This window comes from Ranitomeya imitator, chromosome 3 (assembly GCF_032444005.1).
Source record: "Ranitomeya imitator isolate aRanImi1 chromosome 3, aRanImi1.pri, whole genome shotgun sequence".
NCBI classification, from domain to species: domain Eukaryota; kingdom Metazoa; phylum Chordata; class Amphibia; order Anura; family Dendrobatidae; genus Ranitomeya; species Ranitomeya imitator.
The window spans coordinates 91,598,961-91,613,886 of record NC_091284.1 but is presented as its reverse complement, the minus strand read 5'-3'; the positions used below and the strand labels follow the sequence as shown (position 1 = coordinate 91,613,886).

Here is a 14,926-nt window from a genome sequence, read left to right as displayed (position 1 = left end):
CGCGCGGCTCGAGGTGGCCGCGTGGCTCGAGGTGGCCGCGTGGCTCGAGGTGGCCGCGTGGCTCGAGGTGGCCGCGCGGCTCGAGGTGGCTGCGCGGCTCGAGGTGGCCACATGGCTTAACCTGGCTAGCTTCAGCTCCCCAGCACTTGTCCCAGCCCTAATCTGTTAGTCTCTAGGAGCGTTTTTGCCCTCCTCCACACCCACCCTCCATCAAGTAGGAGTCATGGCAGCACTGTGCTCCTGAAGGAACCGCTCTCAACTTGTATGGTTTCTTAACATAGCTAAAGCATGATGGCTCCATGCTTGGCACTGTTTGTCCTGGGCACAAATCTAGTGAAGGGCAACACCTGCAAGGGGTTTGTATGGTTTCCTTCCAGGTTGCAATTGATATCTTCTCTATGTAACACAGATCTCCCCGGAATACATTGTACGATGCAGCCTACATATACTTTTTATTTTTTCGTTTTGAACATCTAAGTACTTGTCACTGTTAATAATTTACTAAATTAGAATATCAAGTATTTATCTTAAAAATTCCCCAGACCTGATAAGTATTATTTGCCTTGGAAATCGTGTCAAAAAATGTGATTTGGCCGCACTTAGATCCTGTTTTTATCAGTTGGTGAAAATGTTCAGGTCTTTCTGTAAGTGGATATTACATCACCAGGACATGGTAATATCACAGATTGCCTCCAGACTTGCAATTGATATTGTGTCCACATTTTCCATTAATAAGCCGCATTAATTGAGCTTGGTCACTTCTACTGAGTAGTGAGAGAATCTCAGATCCTGTAATGTTAGGTTCTCTTCATTCGCCATGTCTAACGATAAGGAGGTTTGTTTTTTGGCAAAGGAGTATTTTCGGATTTGGAAGTTATTCCTTCCCATGGGATACGAGTGAGCTTCCCGATCTCGGGAGAGCCGACTGATCCCCACGTATCCTGAAAACAAAGCTCTGAAGATCCCTATGAATGGAGTGGTGGTCGATCTTGCACACGGTCGTTCCATTCATTCTTAATGGGACCACCAGGGATAGCCGAGGACTGCGCCTAGCTGTCTCCAGCAGACCTATAAGAATGAATGGAGCGGCAACGTGAATGATTGACCACTGCTCTGTTCAGCGCTCCTGTTTTCGTGAATGATGGCTGTCCTATTGGTCAGACCTCCAATGATGGGGAAGTTATTTCCTATCCCATGGATAGGGGGGATAGCTTATAACTCGAGAATACTCCTTTAATCTGATGTATCCCAGCATAACGGCTTCCATCATTTACAGATGATGCTAGTGTGAACAGATCACTATTTAAACATGTTGTTTCTCACTATATCAGTTAATTCCATAGCTGATACAAATATTGTACTTGTAGACATATTAGCACCTTTTGATCATTTTTTTTTTCTTTATTAACAGATCAAAGTTGAGTTTTCCATGAAGTTTAGTAGCCGGGATATGAGCTTGAAAAGGACGCCCTCTAAAAAGCAGACGGGGGTTTTTGGAGTTAAAATCAGTGTGGTAACCAAGTAAGTAGACCACCAGTAACATCCTCCCCTCTTACTCTTTGGTTTTAATGAGCTCTTGGGAAGTCTGTCAGTTTCCTTTGACTTTCACCAATTAGTAGAGGCAATGTCAGCGTCTAAGCGCATCTTCTCCGGTGAAGCCAAGCTTATTACTGCTCCTCTAATGAGCACACTTCTGTCTCTTCTGCAGGCGGGAAAGATCTAAGGTGCCATATATAGTTCGTCAATGTATAGAGGAGGTGGAGAAACGTGGCATTGAGGAGGTCGGCATCTACAGAATATCTGGAGTGGCTACTGATATCCAGGCCTTGAAGGCTGCATTTGATGCCAGTAAGTTACGTTGATATGTGACATAACGTAATAAGTTTTGGAAATATTTGTACCTTACGGAGCTTCTTTTTTTCTTTCTTAGACAGTAAAGACATTCTGATGATGCTTAGTGACATGGACATCAACGCCATCGCTGGCACACTAAAGCTTTACTTCCGGGAGCTCCCAGAACCCCTCCTTACTGACAAGCTGTATCTGGCTTTCATGGAAGGAATTGGTAGGAGTCAACTTTCATTTCTATTCTGTAATCCTCTAACAATGCTTCTCATTATGGCAATTAATAGTCAAAGTATTTTTTTAGCATTTTTTTTTTCAAGTATTTGAGGTCAGATTTTTTAGGTACGACACCAGGATCCATAGAAACCATTCAGCTGTTCGGCAGCAAGGCCTGATGATGTTCGTAATGGGGATCAGATCCTTGGTCGCTTCAGGATTTGTGGCCATAACATAGAAGCAGAAATATGCCCATATTACACTGTGAAATTGGCCCTTTATATATAGAAGTGGCCAAAAATCAGCAGAAAGCTCAGATACCTTACGGCTTCCACTTGTTCTCTTCATCTTTAGAACTATTAATCTGTCTACCAAATTGAAGAGACACAAAACACTGAAGCTTCCAGTCAATTTTTCTTAATTTCACTTTTTAGCCACATTCGGTCGGCCCATTTTCCTTTATGCAATTTTTAAAATGTAAAAGATGAAAATAAAAATTACATTGTCGTATTGGTGCCTCCTTGTCAGGAGAAAGCAGGGCAATGACGCGCCAGTGGCAGCTCTGCCACAGTATAATGGACAGTGTTGAAAAAGTGACAGATCGGCATGAATATTCAATTAATACTAGTCATTCATCTTCTGTATGCTGCATCTTCATGGATATATATACAGAGGAGCACGCCCCATGTACACCACATGTGTGTTAGTGATCAGCCATTGCGGGGCCGCCCGCCCCGATGGCCTCTGCTCCAGCTGTTTGCAGGGCTCCATTGTAGGCTTTGTCCTGTGGGTGATTGCGCTGCTCCGGAGTTCTAATCCTCCTGTGTTTCCATGGTTACAGCTCTGTCTGATCCAGCTGCCAAGGAGAACTGCATGATGCACCTTCTGCGCTCCCTGCCCGACCCCAATCTCATGACCTTTCTCTTCTTGCTTCAGCACTTAAAAAGGTAAGTAGATAAAACCGACGGAAGGAGATATGTCACTTTTACCATAAAGGAAAAAAAATGTTGCTAATTTTGTTTCATGGCATATGTACGAAAAAATTTCACCTTTTCACATCTATCACTATTTTCTAAAAGTTGCTAGGCAGTGGTGACAAACCTTTAAGAAACAGAGTGCCCATACTGGAATCCAAAACCCACTTATTTATCACAAAGTGCCAACACGGCAACTTAACCTGAATAATGAGCAGAGGGCAGCCTTAGACAGACGCAGGGGTACACGATTGCAGATATAAAGGTATATGCTCCCCATCCTGGTATATGCTCCCCATCCTGATATATGCTCCCCATCCTGTTATATGCTCCCCATCCTGGTGTATGCTCCCCATCCTGGTGTATGCTCCCCATCCTGGTGTATGCTCCCCATCCTGGTATATGCTCCCCATCCTGTTATATGCTCCCCATCCTGTTATATGCTCCCCATCCTGGTGTATGCTCCCCATCCTGGTGTATGCTCCCCATCCTGGTGTATGCTCCCCATCCTGGTGTATGCTCCCCATCCTGGTGTATGCTCCCCATCCTGGTGTATGCTCCCCATCCTGTTATATGCTCCCCATCCTGGTGTATGCTCCCCATCCTGGTGTATGCTCCCCATCCTGGTGTATGCTCCCCATCCTGGTGTATGCTCCCCATCCTGGTGTATGCTCCCCATCCTGGTGTATGCTCCCCATCCTGGTGTATGCTCCCCATCCTGGTGTATGCTCCCCATCCTGGTGTATGCTCCCCATCCTGGTGTATGCTCCCCATCCTGGTACATGCTCCCCATCCTGGTACATGCTCCCCATCCTGGTACATGCTCCCCATCCTGGTACATGCTCCCCATCCTGGTACATGCTCCCCATCCTGGTACATGCTCCCCATCCTGGTATATGATCCCCATCCTGGTGTGTGCCTCCCCTCACCCTTCATTTAATTTTTGCCATGCAGAGATTTGGAGAATCTGGTGTGGGCTACAGGTCCTCTCAGACCTTGGGTCACTATCAGCCATTCTCCTCTACAATTATCTCTCCCTCCATTAATGTATAGGTGGTGGCGCTAGTGCTGAAGTTGTAGCGCACAGGGAGGGCTCTGCATGTCCCCAATGTCACGCCTGCTATAGGTTCACCACCGCTTCCCTAAGGTGACCATTAAAGGTAACTTATGTTGAAAATGGTATCTGGTCAGCAGGCAGGAGGTCATAGAGCAGGAGGAGCTGATCGGATTGATAGACATTTTTGTGTAAAAACTTTCAGTATAATTTGTATTTTATTCATTGAAATCCCTGGTGATTGTATGCATGAGTCCAGTGGGCGGTCCTACTTAGTGATTGACAGTCTTATCTGTATGACTGTGCATGCAGATAGCTGTCAATCACTGATTAGGACCGCCCACTGGACTAGTATACATACAAACACCAGGGACTTCAATGAATAAAGTACTAGTTCTATTGAGTATTTGCCAACAAACCTATATATAATTCTGCTCAGCGTCTCCTTCTATATACCGTGCTGTCTACAGATCGGACTGCATATACAGCCCGACAGGCTCCCTTTAATGGTATGTATGCATGGCCCAGATACTTAGTAAGTTTTCTGTCCTGATTTTATGTTTTTTGTAACACTCACTTCCCATTAGCAGCATTGTGGATGAGATTTTATGAAATCTTCACTATACACTGCAGAAAAAATCAACAACTTAAATTGACGGTCATGACAGATTTGCAGCAGATCAATTAATGCTATGGATTTTTACTATGGACTTTGCATTGCAAAGGATGAAATGTGCCGCAGAATCTGCACAATTTGGTGTGGGATATGCGGCTGTAGATTTTCCTACATGGAGGTAAACTAATGGTTATTAGTTTAGGAACTGTGGGCTCTGACCTCAGAATTTTTGTGAATAGTCGGCCCATATAACTTGTGGTCACGTACTCAAGATTTGATCAACTTGCTGGTTTCCACCGGTAAGAATATCCAGGCAGAGCTTGTGGAGAGACTTTCCATCATGTGTTCTGTAGTATATAAGCCGCCCGTCTATGCGCCGTTCTCTGTGAGGGATATCATGGGAAGGATTGGGTGCACTCTGTGGTATTTAGTCTCCAGATTTCTCTCACATTGCACGGACTGGAGTTAGCTGAAGCTCGGCCCAGGTAACGATCGTGACTGGGACACACAACATTTCTAGTCTCATAGTTTTCCATGGCTACAAATCTTTAGTAAATTCCTCGTATGAGAATCAGGCCAAGAGTTTAGAGGAAAAGTCAAGTTTTCCATCTGAGAGACGGGTACTTGCCAGCCCCCACATCTGCCTTGGAGGGAACATGAGAGGAGGGGAGACGCAGCTGTTTTTCTCATAGCAGTAGCTCATGTGCGGCGACGGCGAGCATCGCTGGGAAAGTACAATGTGCGGCAGCGAGTGTCCTGGCAGAAAAGCCACCATTATATGTGTAGAATGAGTTACAGTCCGCCACACATCACTACCGTACTCTTACTGTAATGACGGATTAATAAGTGATTGGTTGGTTTGTGGTTTCCTCCACATAATATAACATGGTGGTGCCAAGTCATACTGATTGTACACCCATGAGAGAAAAGAACCTGGCACTATCCAAGGGCAGGACACCACTGAGCAGTTCTGCCTCGAAGGTACGATAGAGCACATTCTGCCCAGATGTAGTCGGCTAGATGGCGCTTCCATTAGTACGAACAACCAGTGTCCACACAGAGCTAATACCACAATGGTGGCTGAACGTGGTACATGATACAGTACCAGCAGCTGCACATAACTGCAAAGTTAAGACGGCAAATTTTATCACTGTGCTCCGTGGATGATCTTGTCTCACATTTTTTAAAATCTGACCTGTGTCACTTTGAGGTAATAACTCTGAAACTCTTCAACAGATCAAACTGATTCTGAGACTGTTTTTTCGTGACATATTGTATTTCACGATAGTGGTAAATTTTGGTCGATATGATTTGCATAGATTTACACAAATATAGAAAATTTGACAAATTTCACAATTTTCAAACTTTCAGTTTTTATGCCCTTAAATCAGATAGTTACACCACACAAAATAGTACATAATTCTTCCCACATGTCTACTTTACATCAGCATAATTTTTTAAACGTTATTTTGGGGTTAAAAGTTCATCAGAAATTTCTCAATTTTTCCAACAAAATTTACAAAACAATTTTTATTAGGGACCACCTCACATTTGAAGTGACTTTGAAAATACCCAAAAGTGACACCGTTTTGAAAAGTGCACCCCTCAAAACCACATTCAAGAAGTTTATTAACACTTAAGGTGCTTCTCAGGAATTATTGGAATGTAGTAGAAAAAAAATTATATTTTACTCCTTTTTCACAAAAATTTAGCATCGGCCCTAATTTTTTTACTTTCACAAGGATAATTTGTTGTGTAATTTATCCTGAGTACGTCGATACCCCGTATGTTGGGTAAAACTACTGTTTGGACGCACAGCAAAGCTCTGAAGGGAAGCAACACAGTTTGACTTTTTGAACTCAAAAATGACTGCAATCGAGAGAGGACGCGGTGTTGTGTTTGGAGAACCCCTGATGTGCCTTAACAGTGAAAACACCCCACAAGTTACCCAATTTTGGAAACTACACCCCTCAAGGATTTTATCCAAGGGTATAGTGAGGATTTTTAACCCAAAGGTACTACAGAAAATGTAATCTGACTATGGGCATGACATACTAATTATTGGCTTTTGAGGACTGTGATAGCGTCTGGAGATTTTCCGACGCTAGGGGGAGACACTATAACCTTATTCCCGATCGCAGTTATAAAACTGCAATGAGGGAATGAGTCCCCTTATCAGCCGCCTTTTAATGCGTATCGGCGGTTGTTAAGGGGTTAAAGAAAGGCACACCAAGCAACAAAATAAAAGGGACTAGCTTGGGAAATTTTTCAGAATGACCAATTTGTGAAAGCATAGTGATATACTGCAGATCCCAAAGCAGCAATGCCAGAGTAGACCAGGACAGGATACTGGAGAAGAGGAGGTGGGTGTAAGGCTTCTTACCCAATCAACCAGTTTATTTATTTTATTTATTTTACTCACTTATATAGCGCCATTAATTCTACTCCGCTTTACTGACCTCATCAGTTCTCCTGATTTGCACTGTTAATGGGCAAAAACCCTGAAACGTGTTTGGAAATTGAGTTTCTGGTTTAGCTTCCTATTCTAAGTCGTGGCAAGGGACGCTAAAGGATCAATAGTGACCTGCAGGGTTGCTACCTCCAATATCAGGCACCAGAGCTTCAGTCTCTTCCTCTCTGAAGAGGCTATTTGCATATTTAATATCCTAAGGGAATGTTACAGGGCTTATAAGTCTCCACACGCCAGCTTGGTGTTCTCCACGAGCAAAAACTTTACCCACATTGAGTTTTAGTACAAGCTATTGTTGTACAGTAACATCTGATTTGCAGGAATTCAGAAGATAATAGGATTATATGCTGCTATTTAATGGCCATAGCAGCATGATTTTTGCATCATTTAAAGGGTTGTTTTTTCAGATCATTCTTAAAGCAGACAACATGGAGAACGACCCTACATAGGCCATTATCTCCTCCAGCCCCTCTTTGGTCATCATTTATTGCAGCTCGCCTACTGATGGCTGCAGCCAGTCACTGACCTCAGCCGTCCTGTGCTGTACACCCGTGATCTGCTACATCTATCATGTATATAGCCAGCACGCCATTGCTGAGGCCAGGTAAAGACCGACAGAGCGGTGAATGCAACGTGTGAGGATAGGTTTTTATCATATTACTTGTCTATAGGCAAATTTGTAATAATCTTGGAAAACCCTGGTAACATAGGACCGAAAAGCCCCCCGACAATAATAGCCTCTTGACTATGTGCATCCAAACCAAAAGTTTAGATAAAGCCAAGAATATTTGGGTTATTTCCATAATCTTGTACTTTCGCACACTAAAGGTTCTTTTTTCTATTTTTGTTCCATTTTGATTGTAGGGTTGCAGAGAAGGAGCCAATCAACAAGATGTCGCTGCATAACTTGGCCACTGTCTTTGGCCCCACATTACTAAGACCCTCGGAAGTGGAAAGTAAAGGCCACACAAACCTGGCATCAGACATTTGGTCACACGACGTTATGGCACAGGTAATTTTCCGCTGCTGATATTGAGCACATGCAGGTGGGATGATTAGCACTTGTTAGTTCCTCCACAGTTTACAGATGGCAAATAGAAATTGTGTAACGCGGTGAACCCCTTTAACTAGGACTGACTACTGTATTCTGTGTAACAGCTTTAAATACTTACTGAGCATTTTACACTATAGGCTACTTTCACACTTCCGTCTTCTGGGCTCCGTCACAATCCGTCATTTTGGGCAAAAAACGCATCCTGCAAATGTGCTTGCAGGATGCGTTTTTTGCCCATAGACTTGTATTAGCGACGGATCGCGACGGATGGGCACACGTTGCATCCGTCGTGCGACGGATCCGTCGTGTTTTGGCAGACGCGATGCACAAAAAAACGTTCAATGTAACTTTTTTTGTGCGACGTGTCCGCCATTTTCAACCGGGCATGCGCGGCAGAAACTCCGCCCCCTCCTCCCCGCTCATCACAATGGCCAGCACATGCGTTGCATCCGCTGCCCACGTTGTGCTAAACGGTTTGCGATGGCCCCGTACCGACGGAAGTGTGAAAGTAGCCTTACACATACATGTAACCTGCATACAATAAAGCTCGTCTTGCACTGATTGAGTGACTTCTTCTATTATCATCCAGAGCTGCATTTACAATTCTGCTGGAAGTCATTAAGAACACTCAGCAAACTTCCGAATGAACAAACTCAGACAGCGGAGATCCCGTGTCTTGTTTCCTTTCCCTAACCTCTGCTGGGACGAGATTTCAGTCCTAAAAGCCGTAGCCTTGTGAATGCAGCTCTGAAGCACATAAAGCGATGTATTTAGAAACGAACTCCATGCTTTTTGTCTTTCTTCTTCAGGTCCAGGTCCTTCTCTATTACCTGCAGCACCCCCCGATCAGTTTCTCGGAGCTGAAGAGGAACACTCTGTACTACTCCACAGACGTGTGAGGCGACAACCAGAAGACCAGGCGGCTCCTCTTCTCTCTGTACATTTGGCAAAAGACATTGGAAGAATGATCCCAGAACCCAGAGCAGCCCCCATCTTGCTCCTGTTCATTTCTTGAATCCTTTTGTACAGAAAAGTGGAAGGAAAACTATAAATTGAGCGGCACTGTGCTCCCCTTGTAGCGAGCTGTATTTTGTATATTGGTTTTCAGGCATTATTTTATGTAGGAGCAGGCGACCCCGGGGGAGCGGAGGTTTGGAGAACTTTCTTATTACCCACATTCCTTCATGTGAGTGAACGGCTTGGGAAAATCTTGACACCTCGGCTGAATTGAAGGGTCTTTTAACCTGCCATATTCTCAACAACTTGTGCTAGAGACTGCAAACTGCACTGTATCCTTCCTCCCCTCGGGGACCACAGGGGCCAAACATGAAACCCATTGTTTGACAATTGCCCCCCGCACATGGCGAGTGGAGGTTGATGAACATTGGGGTACTCTGCTCAGTTCTGCGATATTTTCCTTCATAGACTTGGCAGAATATGAGCGGACTCTCCGTCCTAACGTTTTTAATGCTAAACCGTTGCCATGACGTTTTCTTCTAACTTTTGTCTTCTATTGTGGATGAAAAGTGCTTTTGGTCCTTTTTTTTTTTAATTTTCATTTCCTGGTGGATTTGTCACTTGTGATTTTTGCTGCTTTCAAAAGGTGGTACGTTTGTTACTCCTCCGGGAATGAGGAAATTGACCGGTACCCGAGCTGCACCACAGCCGGCCCTTAATCACGACCAATCAATTCCGAGAAGTCAGGTACCCCACGCTGGCGCCAAACACACGCACAGTCCCCTTAGAAATTAGGTTTAACTTAATTGGGAAAATGGAGTTATAGGAACAGATGGTCAACATGTCGTGTGTTTTAGATCTATCCTAACACCAACATTTTGGAAATTAAAGGTTGCGTCTAGCTTAGATTTCTTTTTTCGAACCATCACCACTGATCCGCGGAGTGTGTCCGGTATTGCAGCTCCGCTCTAATGAATTACAAAGGGCTGACCTGCAATACCACACACCACCTCTGGACAGATGTGGTGCTCTTCTAATGCAGGACACCCTGTGTATTCAGCAGCAGTGGGGGTGACTACACAGGCCGGGTTCTCTGCTCCATTCACACACATGCACGTGATAATCCATGGCAGCTTCTTGTGCAGTACATTGCTTCTAGTTTTGAGTTTCCTTTTTTTGTTCCTATTTATTTGTATCAAAGGTTAAAATAATAAAAGTAGAAAAGCAGAAAAAAGATATTTAAAGAAACCAGAAAGTAAAGGGTGAGGTGGGGTATATAATACAATGAGACGTGGGTTCTCCTCCATCCATTGTAATGACACTGAAGGACACACATGACCGCTTCATTCCCAGCTCTGCTTTTAGGAAACCCTTAACCAACCCTCCAGAGGGAAAGGAGGGGATTATTATTTTATTGTTTTTTCCAAGAGAAACTTTTAATTGTCATGGATGTCTCTGGACAGGGCAGTAGACAATGCGGGCTGTGATCTATCAGCCGCACGTGTAGAGGTGCAGAGGGCACAGATTTGGCTGCTTGTACGGCCATTTAATTGATTTTCAATAAAGGGATTGGATCTGGTGTAGGATCCATACGTTACTGTGCGTTAGGCGATATTCATTATGGCCCCCATTCATCATTTGCTTGGTTACCTTCTTGTCTGTCTTTTGGTTGTTTTGTGTTTGTTTTGTTGCTTTTTTTGAGTAAAATGTTGCATGACTCTTTAACTGCACAAAAAGTCAGGTTATGTGCTCCGGTAGGGTACAGGAATACAATTGTGCAATATTTTAAAAAGTCACAAATGTTCAATTAGTCGGAAAGATTTCGATAATAAAAAAAAACACAATCAGATTGTCGAGCAAATCTACAAAATCACAAGTGCTGAAAAAAATAGCTTGAAGGTGGTGCAAAAGCCATACTGAATTTTGCACAAACCTAAAAACACACATTTTTTTATTAAAAAAGTAAAAACAATGCTGGATCACAGTAATGTTTCTCCTAGGACACCCCCTGATCTGTGCACAGACTATTCCTCCTTGGGATAGCGGATAAGTAATTTTGTTGTTTGGTTTTCTAGAATTTGCGTTCAGATAATATTGGCCTGGTCATTTTATTATACAGTAAATGCATTAGTGGTTTGTTTTTCCTGTGGCGGGCGGTGGAGTATTTGAGGGGGACTACATTTCACAAGTTTGCAGCTGACAGTAACCTGAGCCCCAACATTCATTCGGTTCATGTTTCCTCCTTTTCATGGATTAATAATACATAAGGTGAACCTCACCTGCTCACACTGGGGCTCCAGTCCCCAGATCCACTAATTTGGGGATGATATTTAGTTGACTATACCACCACATAATATAAGGACACCGCAGCCAGGGATGTGGCCTTTATATATCCCTTTAAGGCAAATTTTGCAGCAGTGTAGTTTCTCCCCTATCACAGGTCTAATCATTTGATCTGCTGGTTTAGTACAGGTCATCACTCCCTTGTCAGGATTTTTCCTAATCCAGACGTAGAAAAAAAAAAAAAAAAACCTTATGGAAAATATCATCATCCTTCACAGGATGGAATTGGATCTTGTTTTTTCAGGCTGCAGTTGTTTTATCCGGTTGAAACTATAAAACTTGACTTCCATCATTTTCATTCTATATGTACAGTATTAAAGGGAATCTGTCTGCAGGTTTTTATGTTATCTGATAGAAGCACAATGTAGAGACAGAGACCCTGATTCCAGCGATGTATCACTTAATTTACTGGATGCAGCAGTTCTCTGTGCTGCCGACCTCAGATGTTGAGCTGTGTATAACTTGTCCATGCCACAGTTTTCTGTGTACACTGTATGATAGAAAGCTGATAAACAGGGCTTTGGTTGGACTAGGAGGCATGAGGCCAGTTGTCCTGTATCGATACTCTGCTGATAAAACACTCATTGTATTGAAGCAGCAAAACACAGCCCAGTAAGTGACATATCACTGGAGTTGGCATCTCTGCCCCTACATCATGGTGCTCTCAGATTACATGGCAAAAACCTGGTGACAGATTCTCTTTTAACTCATTAAAGCAATGCTAAGTGACTGTAGAAGACATAAGAAACTCTAAGTCCTTGCCACAGTTATAACCTAAACAATCTGGCTTGAAATCCAGTGCAGAGAGCCGTCCAGCTTTTCCTGGTCCCGTATTCTGCTGCTAAGCAAGAGAAAACCAGGCAGGAGAAGCCCAATTTCACAACCTTCCTGAATGATGAGCACAAGCAAGGGGAGAGGAGGGCAAAATAATTTGACACTGTTACTTAATAAGAACAGTATGAATGCAGGGAAGATCAGATGCTGCTTGGATTCTTTGCCCCTATACATGTCCTGTGGTTGGATTTGCCGTCACACTGCAGTGCAGCCGAGTTCGTCTTGGCTTCCTCAGAAGCGATTTTGTGCTTTGATCACTTTACTTGCGCAGTGATTTTCTTTTTTCCGTTGGTGCAGTTGTAGAAGTCTTGTTTTCCTGTTCATGACCTTCATAAATGTTAATGTCATCTTGAAAACATGATGGACATGGTCATCCGGCAGATCTGCGCTGTTACTGGTGCTAACACTTTGAGGATTCTGGTAAGTCCGTCATCCTTTCCAGCTGGAGATTTTAGAAGGAGCCGTGGGTAGTGCTGAGCGGACTGCTGGAAGTTGTAGTGTCTGCCTTGTATGCATATATTTATTCTCTTCTCACCCATCTTTTTACGGATTAAATTACTCTACGTGTAAAGTTGAGGAAATTACTTAGATTTTTTGATTTCTGTAAACTTTCGAGCTCAGATTTCTCAGCAGCCCTTGCTGGCTCACAATCTGTGCTGAACAGCTATTTATCTCATGAGATATCCCTGTATGTAAGCTAGAAGAATGCACTCAGACATGAATATTACTGGATTTGTAGTGCTGAGATGTACCTTAAAGAGAATCTGAGAACAGCATGATATCGGGGCAGAGACCCTGATTCCAGTGAAGCCACTCACTGAACTGTGTGTTGCTGCTTCAATTAAAAAAAAAATCCACTATTTTATTAGCAGGAGATTATCACTAGAGGACTAGTTGTTTCCTGCCATATAGTCCTCCTACTCTGTGTAAACCCGCTACCACCACTGATTGACCGCTTTCAGCCTATGCAGAGTGTACGCAGAAAGCTGTCAATCAGTGATGTGGGTCGGGTTATACTGAGCTCTGTATTCAGAGAAGTGGTAGATCTGGAGCAGATAAAAGAGCGATTTTATCAAAACTCCAGAAAGCAGCCCAGTAAGTGACACCTCACTGGAATCAAGTCCTCTGTCCCTAACTCTTGCAAATTTCAGATTACACAGCAAAAACCTGATGACAGATTCCCTTTAAATCTACGCTTGAACTTTTCAGGTTTTACCCACAGTCCTTATGTGGCTCAGGGCAAGTGTCAAAGCCCATGATGGTCACTTCTTGCAGTTCCAGACTAGCTATTCAGGGAAGTAAATACAACACTTTAATAATGGCCAGCTTTACTAAATATGAAACGTACTAGATATACTCTAGGGACAGAACATGTGGCCAGTGCTCTGCCGCATTGTGTGAATGAAGTCCTATTTCCTCGTACGGTCACATGTGACATAGCACAGCTTCTACCCAGTGACCTGAATTTACTGCCAATACCTGGGGTGGCCCCCATTAGAGAAATGCAGAAGAAACCTACAGATCCACCATGAATCGATACGAACCCCATAGGATAACAGGTGCTGAATTACAAAAGCCACCTATCTATGGATTAGACACAGTCCCAGACGCTCATATGTACTGTCCATGTGTTTAAGGGCCAAGCTTAAAGGGGATGTTCACTGCAAACAAGTTATCACCTACTCACAGGTTAGGTGATGGCAGATCGGTGGGTGTCCAACTGTGGGGGACCTGCAGTGATTGATCGATGGCCAAACTTTTATTTCCTTTCCAAAATAGCCCAGCAGGTCGGACGCTTGACTGCTCCTCCATGCATTCTTTAAGGAGCTGCTGGAAAAAGTCGAGTGTAGCGCCCAACAACCCATAGGGAACGAATGCTTTCCATGGTTCTCGGCCGGCCTGCCCATGTTTTTAGGACAGCTTTGTTACCTGCGTCTTCTGCCTTTACACTAGGCATGCATGAACTAGTTTTCCATTCCTTTTGATGCAGTGACAGGTCTAGTGAATGTTTTAGAAGTTCACAGACTGTGGGTTGGGGAACATTTATTTTAAGGGGTCATCCGGCCTTCGGGTACAAGTCTGCAGTCACTCTATGCATGTTGTGAGGATTTTCTGGCTTCGGGAGCGGCGTGCACATGACCGCAATTATTCAATTTGCATACATGTGGTCACATGCCGACTAGACGTGCGCAGCATCGCACAATCCAAGTGATGCAGAACATGTCTAGTCAGAATGTGGCCGGAAGTATGCAAATCGCAGATTGTGGTCACATCGCAGCCTGCTCCAGATGCCGGAGAGTGAGGACTCACAAGACTGCAGTCACATAGGATGACTGTAGACTTCCAGCTTAAGGACGGACAACCCCTTTAAAGGAAAAGCCGCTATTTGTATCTTCCATGATCTACTGAAAATCCTGTTTGTGTCTGATCTTGTAGTTTTCATATTTCTTTATCTTTTTTTCAGAATTGTGTAAAAAAAAATAAACAACAACTTTTATTTGTTCTGTACAACCAAGTAGCCATCTTGGTATCCAGTATATGTTGATGTAACCCGCCAGGCCAT

At 43.7% G+C, this 14,926-nt stretch overlaps 1 protein-coding gene across 5 annotated transcripts in view; it reads left to right on the top strand.

The window, feature by feature from the left end:
- Positions 1–11,700, top strand: part of LOC138672777 (active breakpoint cluster region-related protein) — a 423,730-nt gene extending 412,030 nt beyond the window's left edge. For all 5 annotated transcript variants that reach the window (XM_069761126.1, XM_069761127.1, XM_069761128.1 and 2 more), the window contains 6 exons: positions 1,412–1,521; positions 1,709–1,848; positions 1,931–2,065; positions 2,903–3,008; positions 8,040–8,187; positions 9,039–11,700. In XM_069761126.1, coding sequence (XP_069617227.1) covers positions 1,412–1,521; positions 1,709–1,848; positions 1,931–2,065; positions 2,903–3,008; positions 8,040–8,187; positions 9,039–9,128 — 729 coding nt within the window. In that variant the 3' untranslated portion in view covers positions 9,129–11,700. The remainder of the gene's footprint in view (positions 1–1,411; positions 1,522–1,708; positions 1,849–1,930; positions 2,066–2,902; positions 3,009–8,039; positions 8,188–9,038) is intronic.
- Positions 11,701–14,926: the final 3,226 nt, after the last annotated feature.